This window comes from Ovis canadensis, chromosome 4, assembly GCF_042477335.2.
Source record: "Ovis canadensis isolate MfBH-ARS-UI-01 breed Bighorn chromosome 4, ARS-UI_OviCan_v2, whole genome shotgun sequence".
Classification (NCBI taxonomy): Eukaryota; Metazoa; Chordata; class Mammalia; order Artiodactyla; family Bovidae; genus Ovis; species Ovis canadensis.
Window position 1 is genome coordinate 33625380 of NC_091248.1, and position 17795 is coordinate 33643174.

The window sequence follows — 17795 nt, forward strand, 5'->3', positions numbered from 1 at the left end:
CAGGCAAGTCATCCCAAAGGTTATGGGAAACAAGGCTTACAGGCCAAATGCTTATGTCACATGGTTTATTAAAAATGTAAAATACATAGAAGCAAGGGGGAAAATATGGGGTTAGTTCAGTTCAGTCGCTTAGTCGTGTCTGACTCTTTGCGACCCCATGAATTGCAGCATGCCAGGCCTCCCTGTCCATCACCAACTCCCAGAGTTTACCCAAACTCATGTCCATCGAGTCAGTGATGCCATCCAGCCATCTCATCCTCTGTCGTCCCCTTCTCCTCCTGCCCCCAGTCCCTCCCAGCATCAGAGTCTTTTCCAATGAGTCAGCTCTTCGCATGAGGTGGCCAAAGTACTGGAGTTTCAGCTTTGGCATCAGTCCTTCCGATGAACACCCAGGACTGATCTCCTTTAGGATGGACTGATCTCCTTGCAATCCGAGGGACTCTCAAAAGAGTCTTCTCCAACACCACAGTTCAAAAGCATCAATTCTTCGGCGCTCAGCTTTCTTCACAGTCCAACTCTCACATCCATACGTGACCACTGGAAAAACCATAGCCTTAACTAGATGGACCTTTGTTGGCAAAGTAATGTCTCTGCTTGCTATCTAGGTTGGTCATAACTTTCCTTCCAAGGAGTAAGCATCTTTTAATTTCATGGCTGCAGTCACCATCTGCAGTGATTTTGGAGCCCCCCAAAATGAAGTCTGACACTGTTTCCACTGTTTCCCCATCTATTTCCCATGAAGTGATAGGACCAGATGCCATGATCTTTGTTTTCTGAATGTTGAGCTTTAAGCCAACTTTTTCACTCTCCACTTTCACTTTCATCAAGAGGCTTTTTAGTTCGTCTTCACTTTGTGCCATAAAGGTGGTGTCATCTACATATCTGAGGTTATTGATATTTCTCCCAGCAGTCTTGATTCCAGCTTGTGCTTCCTCCAGCCCAGCGTTTCTCACGATGGACTCTGCATATAAGTTAAATAAGCAGGGTGACATTATGCATGTACTGTCAATTCTGCTACATTGTTCGCAGAGAACCAGCCTTAGTCAAATGTAGGAGGGGGCATTCCAAAAATATTAATACTGGGGGCCATCTTAGAGGCTGCCTTGCACAGAGACAGATGCTAGTGTATGGATGGAAGGAACCAGTGGAAATGGAAAGTTAGCAATTGGTGATGTCAGGAAAGAAAGGGGAACAGTTGCTGGAGCAAGTCTTTTGAGTACAAGGCTATAAAGGATAGGATCCAACACAAGGGAAGAGATTTAATAGATAAAAGTTGGCATAGTAAATAGAAGGAGAAGAGACTATATGGATACAGATGTAGGTAGGATGTTGGATGTGGTGGTTAGAACATGTGGAATTGAATGCTTATTTTCTCAGTGAAATAGGAAGCAGCCATTAGCAGAATGCAGAGGTGGGAAGACGTTGGAGATTTGAGGAGTGAGAGGTTGGTATAAAATAGTTATTTGGGGGAATAAATGGATTAGGGAAATACGTACATAATATTGTGTGTGTGTATACTTACATATTCACCCATGTTATATGTGTGTGTATATAATATATGTGTGTATATATTACCAGACAGCAATAAGGGACGACTTGAGATTAGTGGTAATGATTATAACCTTGGACCAGTCAACATGGTTGTGCGTATGAGTTCTTTTTTTTTCCCTAAGAGTGGTTCAGATTTCTTGGAGAAGTTGCAGAACAGGTGAACATCAAAAGTAGCAGCTGTGCTGCCATTGTTTGTCGTGCTGATCACCACTGATGGTCACAGATGTGTTACCGCTGCTTGTATGAGTGACTGTCAGTCCTGATGTGAGATGCAGGCATGACTAGTACTGTTGGTGTTACTGACTATTCATCATGTGAGGGTAATGCCTCTACTTCATAGGTCATGGTTTTGACCATGGATGTGATATTTAAGGCTGCTGCTGCTAAGTCACTTCAGTCGTGTCCGACTCTGTGCGACCCCAGAGACGCCAGCCCACTAGGCTCCCCCGTCCCTGGGATTCTCCAGGCAAGAGCACTGGAGTGGGTTGCCATTTCCTTCTCCTATTTAAGGCTAGCACAATGATTTTAAGAAATTGAATTGATTGTTAACATTTAAAAACTGAAGATGTTATTTTACATATTTAGGAATTTGAACTTCTCTTGAAGTTCTGACAGCAGTTGGTTCTCACTTTTATGGTAATAATCTCCTGGAGTTGAATAGGACTGATGAAGCCTAGAATCTTCAGTTTGCCACTCTCTTCTGTTAAATCCCTTACTCATGTTTGACAGTTGCCTGGTCCTTAGAAATGTTTTAATGTATTTGAGGGTGATGTCTTGCTGCTGTTAGTCAGTCTGCTTCAGCCTTGTGGTCTCAATGTCCCACAGCTATGATAGTAAAGCAACTCTTTTACTGTAGCTGCTTACTTTTGGACTCAAGTCTGCATCTCCTGCATTTCCTTTACAAATCACAATGAACTCTCCCTTCTGACCTGTTATTTGTTTATTTTTTGAAGTAAAGTTGCTTTGTAATATTATATTAACTTCAGATGTACAAAATATTGATTCAATATTTTTATAGACTATAATCCATTTAAAGTTTTTAAAAAATACTGGCTATATTTAATGGCTGTACTATACAATGAATCCTTGTTACTTATTTATTTTATATATAGTAGCTTGTATGTCTTATTCCCCTATGCTTATCTGGCCCCTGCCACTTTTCCTCTCCTTGCTGGTAACCATGAGTTTGTTCTCTATATATTGAGTGTATTTCTATTTTTTTATATACATTTGTTTATTTTTTTTAGATTTCACATATAAGTGATAACATAGAGTATTTGTCTTTTTCCATCTGACTTATTCGCGTACACATGGTACTCTCTAGGTCCATCCACATTGTTGCAAATAGCAGAATTTCATTCTTTTGAATGGCTGAGTAATATTCTGTTGTGTATACCAGATCTGTATCAGTTCATCTGTTGATGTACTTTTAGGTTGCTTCCATATCTTGGCTATTGTAAGTAATGCTGCTATGAACATTGGGGTGCATGTATCTTTTCTAATTTGTTTTTGTTTTCTTTGGATGTATTTATTTTTAGTTTTTTGAGGAACATCTATACTGTTTTCCATAGTGACCGTGCCAATTTACCATGCCACCAACAGTGTACAAGGATTCCCTTTTCTCTACATACTCACCAACATTTCTATTTCTTTTTAACTTTTCATTTTGTATTCCTCGAAAACAAGGTCAGCAGCCTGTCAGAAGTAAAGTTTCAGTCCTTTACTTATTTATCTGAATAGGGGCTTTTATGGCCACTTAATTATTTTAGTTTTTAAGGTCTTTCTCACTGTATACTGGAGAAGACAATGGCACCCCACTCCAGTACTCTTGCCTGGAAAATCCCATGGATGGAGGAGCCTGGTAGGCTGCAGTCCATGGGGTCGCTAGGAGTCGGACACGACTGAGCGACTTCACTTTCACTTTTCACTTTCATGCATTGGAGAAGGAAATGGCAACCCACTCCAGTGTTCTTGTCTGGAGAATCCCAGGGACGGGGGAGCCTGGTGGGCTGCCGTCTGTGGAGTCACACAGAGTTGGACATGACTGAAGCGACTTAGCAGCAGGAGCAGCAGCACTGTATACTTGAACTATTGCTGCATCTAAAGTAAATAAGGTTTAAAGTTAAATGAAAATGTCACTTTTACCTATTTCAGTAGTTTTTTTAAAAGTTGTGCTACTGAAAAGTGTGGTCCACAGATCACAGCATTAACTGGTACCATCTGTATCACCTGGACGCTTGTTAGAAAAGCATAATCACAGGCCAAGTCCCTAACCTTCTAAATCAGAATCTGTATTATGACTGATCCCAGGGTGTTTCATGTGAACATTAAACCATTAGCTCCATTGATAATATGAAGGAGTGGCTCAATAAGGCTTACCAGGGTATCTATACTTTATTATTTTCGAGACTACCATTGGTTACATTTAACACCAGCTTATTCAGAAGGATAGAGGAGGGAAAACCCAGCTTGCCAATAAAGCAGCCTCATGCTTTTCTCATTTGAGTCTTTGTAATCGTCCCTAAAGCAAACATCTCACATAGTAGGAGGTAACATCTCATGTGCGTACATATACAGAAACATATTTTTTAAAAAGATCAGTAGTCAATAATATGCAAACTCCCCTTGTACCCTCTATGCCTCTGTTATCACAGCTCTCCCCTCCTCCTACCATCCAGGACACAGTCACGTACCATGCACTGCATTTTGTGGCCTGTCAGTGTCTTAATCTAAAACAAGTTCCTGTCTTTTTGTATCATTTATGTTGACTTCTGAAAAAGCAAAATGTTGTGTAGAGTATCCCTCAATCTGGATTTGTTTTATTGTTTCCTTTGGATTAGATTCAGTTTAAACTTTTTTTTTGGTAAGAGTGCTATGATGATGTTACACATCCAGAGCATTTAATGCCAGTTTATTGCATTGTTGGTGATGTGTTAAGGTAGTTTCATCCAAGCCTCTCCATTCTAAAGCTATACTTTACTCTTTATAGTTAATGAATACCTATAGGGTAATGACCTTGAGACTTTCTAATATCCTATTGCCTAACAGCCTTATACTTAGTGGTTTTAGCATCATTGACAGCCAGTTATTATGCATGTGGCTGCAGAATGGGGATTTTCTATCATTCTTCCTACATTTATTAGGCAACTCTTGTTTTGTAAAGAACCTCTCCTCTTTTATCCTTTTTCAGTGTTACTGTGGTCTCATTATCATCTATAACCTGATTACTCTGATACTTGTCCAAATTTTACCAGTGAGAGCCCCCTCTGTCAGGCTCTTAACGTACATACAAAGGTGCAACATGCATTTGCATGTTTGCACAGTCCCCACCTTGCAATAAATAAGATAAATTCCAGGAGATTCCCCTCCCATGACTTACTTTATTTTACTCATTTCTTAATCTTGAGATTCTTTTCATATGAGTTACATATGGGGTATGTTACTACTTTTTTTAATGGTATATATTAATAGCTATAGAATGGATCAACCATAATGTCTTTACTTTTTTTTTGTTTCTAGTTTTCCACTGACATTTAGTGCTAACAAATATGTGTCATATATATTAATGTCATAATTTGTACAGGATAGATTTCTAGAATGAATAAAAATATAAGCACATTTAAACTTTTTAACAAACTTTGCCAGATTGCCCTTCAAAAAGACTGTATTTATTTGTATTCTTCCAACAGTGTACTAACTACTTGATCACTCTGCAACACTGCATATTAGTAAATTAAAAAAAATCTTTTGGAGACTATCTCTTAATAAAAATATCTGTACCTCTTATTAGTATTGAAGTTTGGTAGTAATATATGTGGCCATTTTTTTTTTCTTTTTTCCTATTGCTTGCTGTACACTTCTTATGTCATTTCTTTATTTTTTATTAAAAAAAAAGATTTTTTTTTTGCCTGTGCTGGGTCTTCATTGGCATGTGCAGGTTTTCTCTCTGGTGAGTGGGGGCTGCTCTCTAGTTGCACTGTACGAGCTCATTGCTGTGTCATCTCTTACTGCAGAGCACAGGAGCTTCAGCAGTTGTGGTGCTTGGGCTCAGCTGCCTCACTGCACGTGGAATCTTCCCTGACCAGGGATTGAACCCCGTATCCCTTGCATTGGCAGGTGGACTCTCAATCACTGGGCCACCAGGGAAGCCCTCTTTTTCTTAACCTGTCTTTTTTCTTATTGACTTATTGGAATTTTCTTTTTTAGTAATGTTAATCCTTTGTCTGTTGTATGCGTTACAAATACTTTGTATCCTTGCAAATACTTTTCCACCTTGTCCTGTACCTTTTAACTTTGTGGTATTTTTCACTGTTTAGAATGTTCATTTTTTTGTGCATTCACATATGTAGATCTTTCTTCACTACTTGTAAAGTTCCAAAATGAATTTTTATCTAAAATTAATGAATCCAGAAGAAGGGAAATTTTCTAAGGCATAATAGGAAGCTAGTCTTGCTAGGTTTTGTGTTTTCGGTTTTGGTTATCAGGTGCCTGAGTGACAGACTTCCATATTGTAAATTAACCAGGTCACTTTTCCTTCAATATTTTCATGGTTAAATATGAACTTCTTAAATGTTTTGTTTTCTGAAAAGCTAATTGTCCATCATAATGTATTGGGTAAGTGGGTAAGTGAAAGTTGCTGTCATGTCCGACTGTTTGAGACCCCATGGACTATACAGTCCATGGAATTCTCCAGGCCAGGATACTGGAGTGGGTAGCTTTTCCCTTCTGCAGGGGATCTTCCCAACCCAGAGATCGAACCCAGGTCTCCTCCTTTGCAGGTGGATTCTTTACCAGCTGAACCACGAATGAATAGTAAATAAAATGACGGATGTATAGAACAGAAAGAAGATAAAACATTTCTAACAGTCCTAATATCCAGACAACCATAGTTAGTGCTGTGATGTATTTCTTTTATCTTTTTCCCTTAAAAGAAATGCTTAAGTAATTATAGAGAGATTTTTAAGTTGAGATTTTGCTAAAAGATAGTTTTCCAAATGTGCTTTTTAAATGGATAACTTGTCTAATTCTTTTTGGAGTACTTCATCTAAGTGTAGATAAATCTCTTTTTTTTTGAGGTTGCAACTTGTCACTTAGTATAAACACCTTTGTGACAAGATCTTGTAACTGACTTGTAATAGTAGGGTACCCCTGACTGTGATGTCAGTTATCCTGATATATTGATTGCACTGTGTCTGAAGAAAAATGTCACCTGCATGTCATAGTACATGACAGAACATTAGGTAGTATACTTGCCAACAGTGTTTTAAATAAGGTCTCTAAGAGATATTCCACCCCCTATTTTATTTATTTTCCAATCTGCTATTAGCCTAGCCCTAGACTTTTTTTTTTTTTTCTTAGCATGTGAAAAAATGTATCCTTAGCAGCGTTCACTGGGTAGCAAATGTTCAGGTAATCACCATTTGGACTTTATGTGTCAGCAGCATTTTGTCTCTTTTGTGCCTTAGGATATATTTGTGATAGGTATCGTGCATATTATAAGTTCTTTTCTCATCATCAGCAATATTACTCAATTTATTTAAAAACTTTTAGTAGGTTTTGTAATCAGAGTTCTAGTGATAGGATGTTAAGTACAGAAAAAAATGTTTTAAATGGCAAATTTTGTGTTCCTGGTTTTTCTGTACTGAGAGATAGGATAAATATTAAATACTTATTTAAGGTAAGGTAACTCAGCCTCAGTGATGTGGTTGGTCTTTTGGTCCCCAGTGACAAGTTGAATGGGGAAAGTTTCCTCTGATTTGGACTGTACATATCTCTTAAATAATTCAAAACAATTATAGACACATTTTATATTATTTTTCATTAAATATGATTCACATAGGTTGTGTGTGCTACTCAGAGGTTGATAGTAATTGTTGTTGAGTCATGTCTGACTCTTTTGTGACCCTGTGGACTGTAGGCCTTCAGGCTCCTCTGTGGATTTCCCAGGCAAGAATACTGGAGTGGGTTGCTATTTCCTTCTCCAGGGGAACTTCCCAACCCAGGGACTGAATATGTGCCTTCTGCGTTGGCAGGTGTATTTTTCTTTTTACCACTGGGCCACCAGGGAAGCCTTGATCATAATTTCAAGAAAAAAAAAAACATTTCTAGCAGCCATGAAATTAAAAGACGCTTACTCCTTGGAAGAAAAGTTATGACCAACCTAGATAGCATATTGAAAAGCAGAGACATTACTTTGCCAACAAAGGTCCATTTAGTCAAGGCAGGCAGTGGCACCCGACTCTAGTACTCTTGCCTGGAAAATCCCATGGACGGAGGAGCCTGGTAGGCTGCAGTCCATGGGGTCGCTAAGAGTTGGGCATGACTGAGCGACTTCACTTTCACTTTTCGCTTTCATGCATTGGAGAAGGAAATGGCAACCCACTCCAGTATTCTTGCCTGGAGAATCCCAGGGACAGAGGAGCCTAGTGGGCTGCCGTCTATGGGGTCGCACATAGTCAGAAATGACTGAAGCGACTTAGCAGCAGCATGGTTTTTCCAGTGGTCATGTATGTATGGGAGAGTTGGGCTGTGAAGAAAGCTGAGCACCGAGAATTGATGCTTTTGAACTGTGGTGTTGGAGAAGACTCTTGAGAGTCCCTTGGACTGCAAGGAGATCCAACCAGTCCATTCTAAAGGAGATCGGTCCTGGGTGTTGTTTGGAAGGAACGATGCTAAAGCTGAAACTCCAGTACTTTGGCCACCTCATGCGAAGAGTTGACTCAGTGGAAAAGACTCTGATGCTGGGAGGGATTGGGGGCAGGAGGAGAAGGGGATGACAGAGGATGAGATGGCTGGATGGCATCACTGACTCGATGGACGTGAGTTTGAGTGAACTCCGGGAGATGGTGATGGACAGGGAGGCCTGGCGCGTTATGATCCATGGGGTCGCAAAGAGTTGGACACGACTGAGCAACTGAACTGAACTGAACTGAACAGTCCTAATATCCAGACAGCCATAGTTAGTGCTTTGATGTATTTCCTTTATATTTTTCCCTTAGAAAAAAAAGCTTAAGTAATGATAATTTAGAGAGATTTTTAAGTTGAGATTTTGCTAAAATAATAGCAGACATGTTTTTCCTGTTTACCCATTTTAAAACATGAAAAACGTATATGGAATAGGTTTTATATATCTATAAATTTTTAATTTTCTATATTTCATTATATAAAAAACCCTTTTTTCCATAATCATATTGAAGGTGTACTTTTTGTATCTTTTACTCAAAATTAGATAGGTTGAAGAGAATAAACCTCATTTTATGGTAGATAGGTTGAAGAGAATAAACCTCATTTTATGGTAGTTTGAATTCTGTTTTGTATGAAAGAAAGAAAAAGATGTTAAAATGTGTTTAGTCTTTAATTTAAATGGATTAGAGTGGATATAAATGTTAGAATTTCAGTCTAAAGCTCAGTAGACAATAGATATGGCAGAGAAATATGGAAAAGTGGCAAGTTGAAGACTCTGTAAAGGTAATAACACAGTGTGGATCATTTTTCAAGGGCAGTGAAGCTGAAGAAGAAATACTTATCCACTTGCTCATTGTTCTTTAAGCTTATGTGATACCAATGTTTTAGGCTGCAAACTAGGAATTTCCTAAAAGGGACCCATAGAAGTCACTTCTGAGGTTTTTGTAGGTGATTTAACCATTGTTTTAAATCATTGTTTAATCAGATATTCGTCAAGTGTGTGGTATATTCTTTAAAAATTAGAATTGAAACTTTGCTTTATTTTAAAAGAGTGAGCTGCTATGATTTGATATTGATATTGATATGATTGATATTGATATCACCTTGATATTGGTGAATGAGATGGGTAAAATGGATAGTCATTTGGAGGGCTTATTATCTTGGGACTTCATGTGAATACTAATGAAAAAAATTGCCTGAAAAATATTATTTTGTAAAGAAAATAGTGTTTTTCCTTGTGGTATTACATAACGGAGAAATCAAATTCACTATTCTTTATTGTTTTGTGATTTTTCTTCAAATAAACTGTTTGCTTACTGTTATTTTTACTGGAAAATGTTCTTATCTTGCTGATAAGCAATAATAACTACTCCCAAGAGGAAAATTTTATTTCTTTTTCATTTTATGGTTTATTGTTTTAAAAATGTATATCCAAACAGAAGTGATAAATGTAATAATTATCACCAGCCACAATTAGATGATTTAAAGAAATTAATATTTTGAATCTTTTTCTTGTGTATGATAGTCTAGCTCCTTTAAAATTTTTAGCATTCTTCTGTATGACATTTGGATTATGTTAAGGTTCACTATTGTAAAACCTTTGAATAACATTTGTTGTTCAGTCACTCATTCATGTCTGACTCTTTGTGACCCCGTGGGATGCAGTACGCCAGGCTTCCCTTGTTCTTCACCAACTCCCATAGCTTGCTCAAACTCAGGTCCATTGAGTTGGTGATGTCATCCAACCATCTCATCCTCTGTTGTCTCCTTTTCCTCCCACCTTCAATCTTTCCCAGCATCAGGGTCTTTTCCAATGAGTCAGTTCTTCCCATCAGATGGCCACAGTATTGGAGTTTCAGCTTCAGCATCAGTCCTTCCAATGAATATTCAGGACTGATTTCCTTTAGGATTCAGGACTGATTTCCTTTAGGACTGGTTTGATCTCTTTACAGTCCAAGAGACTCTCAAGAATCTCCAACTCCACAGTTTAAAAACATCAGTTCTTCAGGACTCAGCCTCTTTTATAGTCCAGCTCTCACATCCATACACGAGTACTGGAAAAACCATAGCTTTGACTAGATGGACCTTTGTTGACAAAGTAATGCCTCTGCTTTTTAATATGCTGTCTAGGTTGCTCATAACTTTTCTCCCAAGGAGTAAGCGTCTTTTAATTTCATGGCTGCAGTCACCATTGCAGTGATTTTGAAGCCCAAGAAAATAAAGTCTGTCACTGTTTCCAGTGTTTGCCCATCTATTTGCCATGAAGTGATGGGATTACATACTTACTTGTTTCAATTTGGGTATCTTTGGTGGTTGTGAGAAGACAATTTTCATCAGGCTCCTGTTGTCTGTGTAGTGTTTAATCAGTTCCAATAGTCACATGATCTTACATTGGATGCATGGAAACTTACCTCCATGGTGAAACCTTTTGAAAGAGAATTGTTACTTACATATGTTTCTCATAGTGGTATTTTTAATAGCTTCAGTTTATTAAAGGGTACTTTGAGTGCCCCTTAGAATTTGGCAATAAGACCACCCAATTAGGATAAACCTGGTCAGAATTATCCTGGGATGGTTAATAGTAGGCTGTTTGTAGAAGTGACCTATCTTGAGAGTAAGAAGTGTGTCTTAGGATATCAGAGAAATACCCAACCTAAAGATGATGGGCATAATTGGAACTATTAATAGAATTAGGTTATCTATTTAATTTTTAATGTGTATTAAATTATTTTTCTAAAGTACATTTTGTCATGAGAGCAGTGTCTTCCTTTCTAGAAAAAGAGAGATAATATGAAATTTGTGGTACATCAAGCACCATTTAGATAACAAAACAAAACTATTTAGGAGTCATGACTATTGTAATTAACCAGGGAAGTACTGTTTATTATAAGCCGCAATAAGGGTTGATGTCCTATTCTAAAATGTGAAGGATTATGCTACCCTTCTTTTCATTCATTTCAGTTCTGGATACATTTTTACAGAAGACAGAAGAATTATAAATGTTAAATAGATCAGATACCTTGTATAGCTCTAGACTGGCTCAACTGTGAATGGAACTCGCTTGTTTATCTCTAAACTATTCAGATTGCTCAGTAGCCTTAATTTATGTATGTGTATGTCTATTATTTTCCTTTTACTAGTACTTTACATTTATGGTTGTATGAATTTGTGTTTTAACCAGATTCATACAAAATTAGATCAGAGGTTTTTGTTTGTATGTTTTACATGATCATGGTCTTTTAGATATATTTAAATGCTCAGTACAAAGGTAGCTTGAAAATATTTCCTAATTAATAGTTCCTAGACTCAATAGTTCTGATTTCTATATAATGAAAACTCATATTTTAATGTATTTTTTTGTAAAAATTTTAAAGAACCATAAAATTTTCCCCTTCTATAATGCTTTCCAGTAGACCTAAACTTGTCTTAAAGAGTTATGTCATTACATACACTATGAAATGGTGAAAACATTTTTATAAAATGATTTCAGTTCTGTGTTTTGACTTTAATATCATTCTTCTAAACCATTAATTTTCAGAATTATTCTCTACTTCCTTTCCCTTTTTCTTTTGTAACTTTATAAATGTGAGTTTAAAAAGTAAACTCTAATCATGCTTCTTTTTTTTTTTTTCAGGTTGTTATGGAGTTGATGGAGAGAGTGACTCTATTATGAGTTCAGCTTCTGAAAACTCCACTGAACCTTGGTTTTGTGATGCCTGTAAATGTGGTGTTTCCCCTAGCTGTGAACTGTGTCCCAATCAGGATGGAATTTTCAAGGAGACAGATGCTGGAAGGTTGATGTCATAATTCTTTTGTGTTAATATACCTGCTTTATAATGCATATGCTTCTGTTTTTGTATTTATGATTTTCGGAGTTAGACATTTTCATTTGATTGCTTCTTTGTGTCTTTTTGACATAGAGTAAGTGGACAGGAGGCTACATATCAGGGCAAAGAGGAGGAAAGATCATTGATTGAGTATCTCCATTTGCCTTTATAACCTATAATGCCATTTAATCTTAGGAATGACTGTATAATAAGAGAGATGCTAAAGTTGCCTATTTTATAGGTAGAAGCTGAGGCTCAAATCTTTACATAATTTTGAACACGTTCGTAGTTAAATTTGAACTCAGATCTGTTTGACTTCAAGAGTATATTAGTAAATAGAACCTATACAATGATTATAAAAGGGGATATTTAACTTAAAGAAGGACTAAGCCATAATAAACAGTAACCATAAAGATATAAAAGAACTCTGAATAATAATACTGTAGAGCTGAGAGAGAGTTTCCAGGGAATGACAAAGTTGGAAGGAAGACACCTTCCCCAAGACTATGGTTCAGGCCTTGTTAGAGAAAGTGTAGTTTGAGCCTACTGGATGGCAGAGAAGTTGGCTGGTTTGCCTGGGCCAGTACCTGGCCTGTAGTTCTAGGCAAGTGGGTAACTGGGCAGTGGTTTCAAACCAGGAGTGTGTGGTGTCTGGGTTGAGAGGGCCACAGGAAAGTGATCTTCAGGCTGGGTCTGCAGGGTCACTGAGGGCAGAGCCCTGGTGGGCGTCCTTTTCCCGTCCTGAAGAGAAGCCCCTTCCTCTTACAGTGCCTTCTGCCGCTCTACTGAGACAGGGCCGAGGATCGTGTAGATGGAAAGTGCTGATGGGCTTCTGTTGGTTATTTCAAAGCAGATATTGAAGAGTGGAGTTGAGCTGAGAGGCACTAGAATAATAACTGGCCCAGAGAACTGTGTTCTTTTCACTAGATTCACGCTCACTCTTAGTATCACATTTGAACAGTTGTCATTGCTACAGTGTTGGCATCTTTCTGTTTTTCCCCGGGAGACTACCAGTTGGGATGGGTGACTAATATAAGGTTAGTTCCTAACCTTTTATATATTATGAATAACTACTTACCCTTTTCCCCCCGTGTAAGAGAGGGTACACAATTTTTTATTTTACCACATATGGATATTTCAGTATTTTACTAAATGTTTACTATTTTAATAAGAACAGTGAAATAAGCTAGACAAATTATCGTGATCATTTTTCATATTTAAAATTTTGAGATGATAGGATGCATTATATGCCAAAAAATGTTTTTCTTTAAACTTAATAAATTTTATTTTAGTAAAGTAAAAGCTATTTTTTTCATTTTTATCTCAGTTGGTGGGTAGGCCCTTGAGAAGTATTGCCATACAGTTGGGATAGCACAAAGTCTGTCATGGAATCTTAGAGACTGTATATTGAGGGTATCTAGGAAAAATGACTACCCTGTATATTGATGTCTAGGTAAATGAACAAAAATTTTACTTCTTGTCCCTCATTGCTTATCCTCAAAATAAACATGTAACACAATATTAGATGTATTGAATTGAGTCTGTGGTTTGTGTTATAGACAATAGCATTATTTTATGCCTGGACTCACTTTGACCTAGAATTAGGAAATTTACTACAACATTAAAACTGTGTGCTTTCAAGTTAGACTGCCTATATTTGTATTCTGGTTTTTTCTTACTAACTGATTTTAGGCAAGTGATTTAACCATTTTATGCCTCAGTTTCCTAACACTTTTGAGAGGATTAAATGAGATGATGAAAGTGCTACACTCAATATGCCAGCAAATTTGGAAAACTCAGTAGTGGCCATAGTACTGGAAAAGGACAGTTTGCATTCCAATCCCAAAGAAAGACAATGCCAAAGAATGCTCAAACTATGGCACAGTTTCACTCATCTCACACGCTAGTAAAGTAATGCTCAAAATTCTCCAAGCCAGGCTTCAACAGTATGTGAACTGTGGACTTCCTGATGTATAAGCTGGTTTTAGAAAAGGCAGAGGAACCAGAGATCAAATTGCCAACACCCATTGGATTATTGAAAAAGCAAGAGAGTTCCAGAAAAACATCTATTTCTGCTTTACTGACTATGTCAAAACCTTTGACTGTGTGGATCACAACAAACTGTAGAAAATTCTTCCTGAGATGGGAATACCAGACGACCTGACTTGGTTCTTGAGAAATCTGTATGCAGGTCAGGAAGCAACAGTGAGAACTGGATATGAAACACCAGACTAGTTCCAAATAGGGAAAGGAGTACGTCAAGGCTGTATATTGTCACCCTGCTTATTTAACTTATATGCAGAGTACATCATGAGAAACGCTGGGCTGGATGAAGCACAAGCTGAAATCAAGATTGCTGGGAGAAATGGCTCAGATATGCAGATGACACCACCCTTATGGCAGAAAGCGAAGAGGAACTAAAGAGTTTCTTGATGAAAGAGTGAAAAAGCTGGCTTAAAACTCAGCATTCAGAAAACTAAGATCATGGCATCTGGTCCCATCACTTCATGGCAGATAGATGGGGAAATAGTAGAAACAGTGACAGACTTTATTTTTGGGGGCTCCAAATTCACTGAAGATGGTGACTGCAGCCATGAAATTAAAAGATGCTTACTCCTTGGGAGGAAAGTTATGACCAACCTAGACAGCATATTCAAAAGCAGAGACATTACTTTGCCAACAAATGTCCGCCTAGTCAAAGCTATGGTTTTTTCAGTAGTCATGTATGATTATTAGAGTTGGACTATAAAGAAAGCTGAGCACCGAAGAATTGGTGCTTTTGAACTGTGGTGTTGGAGAAGACTCTTGAGAGTCCCTTGGACTGCAAGAAGACCCAACCAGTCCATCCTAAAGGAAATCAGTCCTGAATACTCGTTGGCAGGACTGATGTTGAAGCTGAAACTCCAATACTTTGGCCACCTGATGCAAAGAACTGACTCATGTGAAGGACCCTGTAGGCGGGAGGCACAGGGCATGATGAGATGGTCAGATGGCATCACCAACTCAATAGATATGAATTTGAGTAGGCTCTGGGAGTTGGTGATGGATAGGGAAGCCTGGTGTGCTGCAGTCCATGGGGTCACAAAGAGTCGGACACAACTGAGCGAAAGAACTGAACTGAAATGAGATGATTTCTGTAAACAGTGTAGTTTCTGAAACTTAAGTGTGTAATAAATATCTCCTTAGTTTTTCTGCTGCTAGTGCTTTCTGCTTCTAGTGCTAGTGCTTTTTTTTTTCATTACTTATATTATTCCATTTATTTAAGGTAATCTTAGAAAAGTAACTGCATAAATCCTTTCTTAATGACTTTTCAGTCCTGCAAGTTGAAATTTATGGTAATAAATGGTTGTGAATAAGTATGGCAGCTTTGAGAAACACAGTTTCCTTTTAGGGAAGAGCATTTATTTTACCTTTTCTCTTGTCAATAATTTGAAATTTCTATTGAGAAACTATAAAGAAGCTCTCTTACCACACTAATATGTAGTGTATACTAATACACAGTCCACAAACTAACTTGTAAAATTGTCTCTGATTGAAGAAAAGGGAGGCTTCTTTGACCATTGAGTTTTACTGAGGTATATTTATATTGACTTCTGTGGATCTTTCATATATGTAGACACCTCCCTTGTTGGTGCAGCCTGGAAAATTTTTTTATGCTCTTTGAACATTTCATTTGTGTTGATGCCCATACTTGAGTACTGTGGGAATTACAGGTCTTGATACAGTTTGAAGGATATAATACTAGCTTGAATCAAGAGCAAAAAAGCCATGAAGATTTGACAAGGTATTTAATACTCTAGCTTCAAATGGAAAACAGATGAAAAGAAAGAACTATATATGGAAAGAATGAAAAATATTTGAAATTTTCTTCTATTACATAGGCCATTTAGACTGTTTTCCCTTCTGTGTCTGATGACAGCTACATATACTACAATAGAAAATAATACCATTTAATGTGAGAAGACCATCAATACATTCTTATCATTAAATTTTTATTTTTTTTCCTTAAAGAGAGTGTTTTATCCTGCCGTGGTGGTATTATAAACCTGAATATAGGAAATATTACACATGCTTTAATATAATAGCATACCACACCTTATGCTGCAAGCATTTCACATGCTTCTTTGTCACTTCCCCACTGCCTGCCTGGTGCTCTGTTCTTCAGTTCAGTTCAGTCGCTCAGTAATTAATTACTCAATGAATAGATGCAGGAATGAAAATAACTCCTGAAGTGAGTTTTTTAAATATGTTATAAAGACACCGCACATACAAAGCATTTCAAAATCAAGTTTGATTGATGAATATAGTTCTTATTTGAAATGAGTTTTTGTGAAGTATTTTTCTACTTAGTTTGCTTTATTAAAATATGTAAATTTAAAAGAATGTATTAATAGTTTCTATGCTAGAATGACAGTTCTGACTCTAGTTTTTGGTGGTCTTATGGGATGCTTGTTTTCTGTTCCCTTGCTTGATCAACATCTGCCTTCATAGCTCCAAGCAAAATGAATGATAAAGTAACAAGGAAGTTTATTCCTTTTTGATTTCTCAATTTGTCTTAATTACAAGGTTCTAAAGTACACGCAGTTAAACAAATGAACAAAAATCTATATATAACAGATATTAAAAAGGACCAAAATTATCTCAGCTGTTTGGTATGTATTTTAATAAAGACTCAAGTTGGCATCCTCACAAGTACAGTTGCGGGAAATGATACACTTTTGTGCCAGTCACACTAAAATGGCAGTTTCTATCTGTAGTACTTGTGTGACTAGTTCTAAAAGATTTTAAGAAGGTCAATATGAAGCAAGCAGCCAGCTGTTGGGTTTATCAAAGATAAACTCCTACAGAGTACAGCGGCATTTAATACATCAGTGGAGCATGAAAAAACTGCACAAATTAAATTGAGAAAGCAGCTGCTTGTTGAAGATGTGTATCTTTATATTGAACTCCACAGGATGCATTTGGGAAGTTGGATTAAAACATTTTATCAAGAAAATCTCAAAACTTTGAATTTTCTTCCCAATAAAAAAGGATAAATTTTAAAGATTTATAACTATTTTCCCTAGTACCTCTATAAAATGTTTTTAGTCTTATTTCTTTAAGACTCATAGTGCATCACAAAATAGAACCATGTAGCAATCATAGCCTCTCAAGCTATGATAAAGTAAAATTTGTTGTTAATATTTTCACAAGGATAAGAGATATTTGCCATCTCATTTTTACCCTCTTTCTTACAGAGATGAGGGAGATCTGTTTACACTTCAAAATCTAGTGGTCCTGTATTTTGCATGGTTGTAAGCAAACAGAAAGTAGTGTTCCTGATATATTTTATAGAGGTTCAGAACAGTTTTAAAAAAATGTAATTAGAATCAACTCCTACTTTTTTTCAGTACACTGAAACTGAACATTTTGTTGTTGCTGTTGTTTAGTGTTGTAATATCCTCCAGACTTTAAACATTATTTATTTGTGGGGCATATGCATAGTACATAGGTTGTATGGTGAACAGATGAGCTGAATGAACTGTGACTTCCTTGTATTATCACAACTCTTGTGTCCAGTCTCCTATCAATCAGTTTCAGCCTAGGAAGAAAGAAAGTTAAGATGCACACTAAGAAATTTTTTTTTAAATATGTCCTTAAGGATTATCCAATAGCTTTTAGAAAAAGTAGCAGGAAAGATCAATGTTATATAATTTATGCAGAGTAACTTTATAGTTCTTAAATTAGGATCCT

The 17795-nt window shown here is 37.0% G+C and overlaps 1 protein-coding gene across 5 annotated transcripts in view; it reads left to right on the top strand.

The window, feature by feature from the left end:
* Positions 1–17795, top strand: part of PHF14 (PHD finger protein 14) — a 238970-nt gene that overhangs the window by 18462 nt on the left and 202713 nt on the right. For all 5 annotated transcript variants that reach the window (XM_069586619.1, XM_069586621.1, XM_069586622.1 and 2 more), the window contains exon 5: positions 11870–12029. In XM_069586619.1, coding sequence (XP_069442720.1) covers positions 11870–12029 — 160 coding nt within the window. The remainder of the gene's footprint in view (positions 1–11869; positions 12030–17795) is intronic.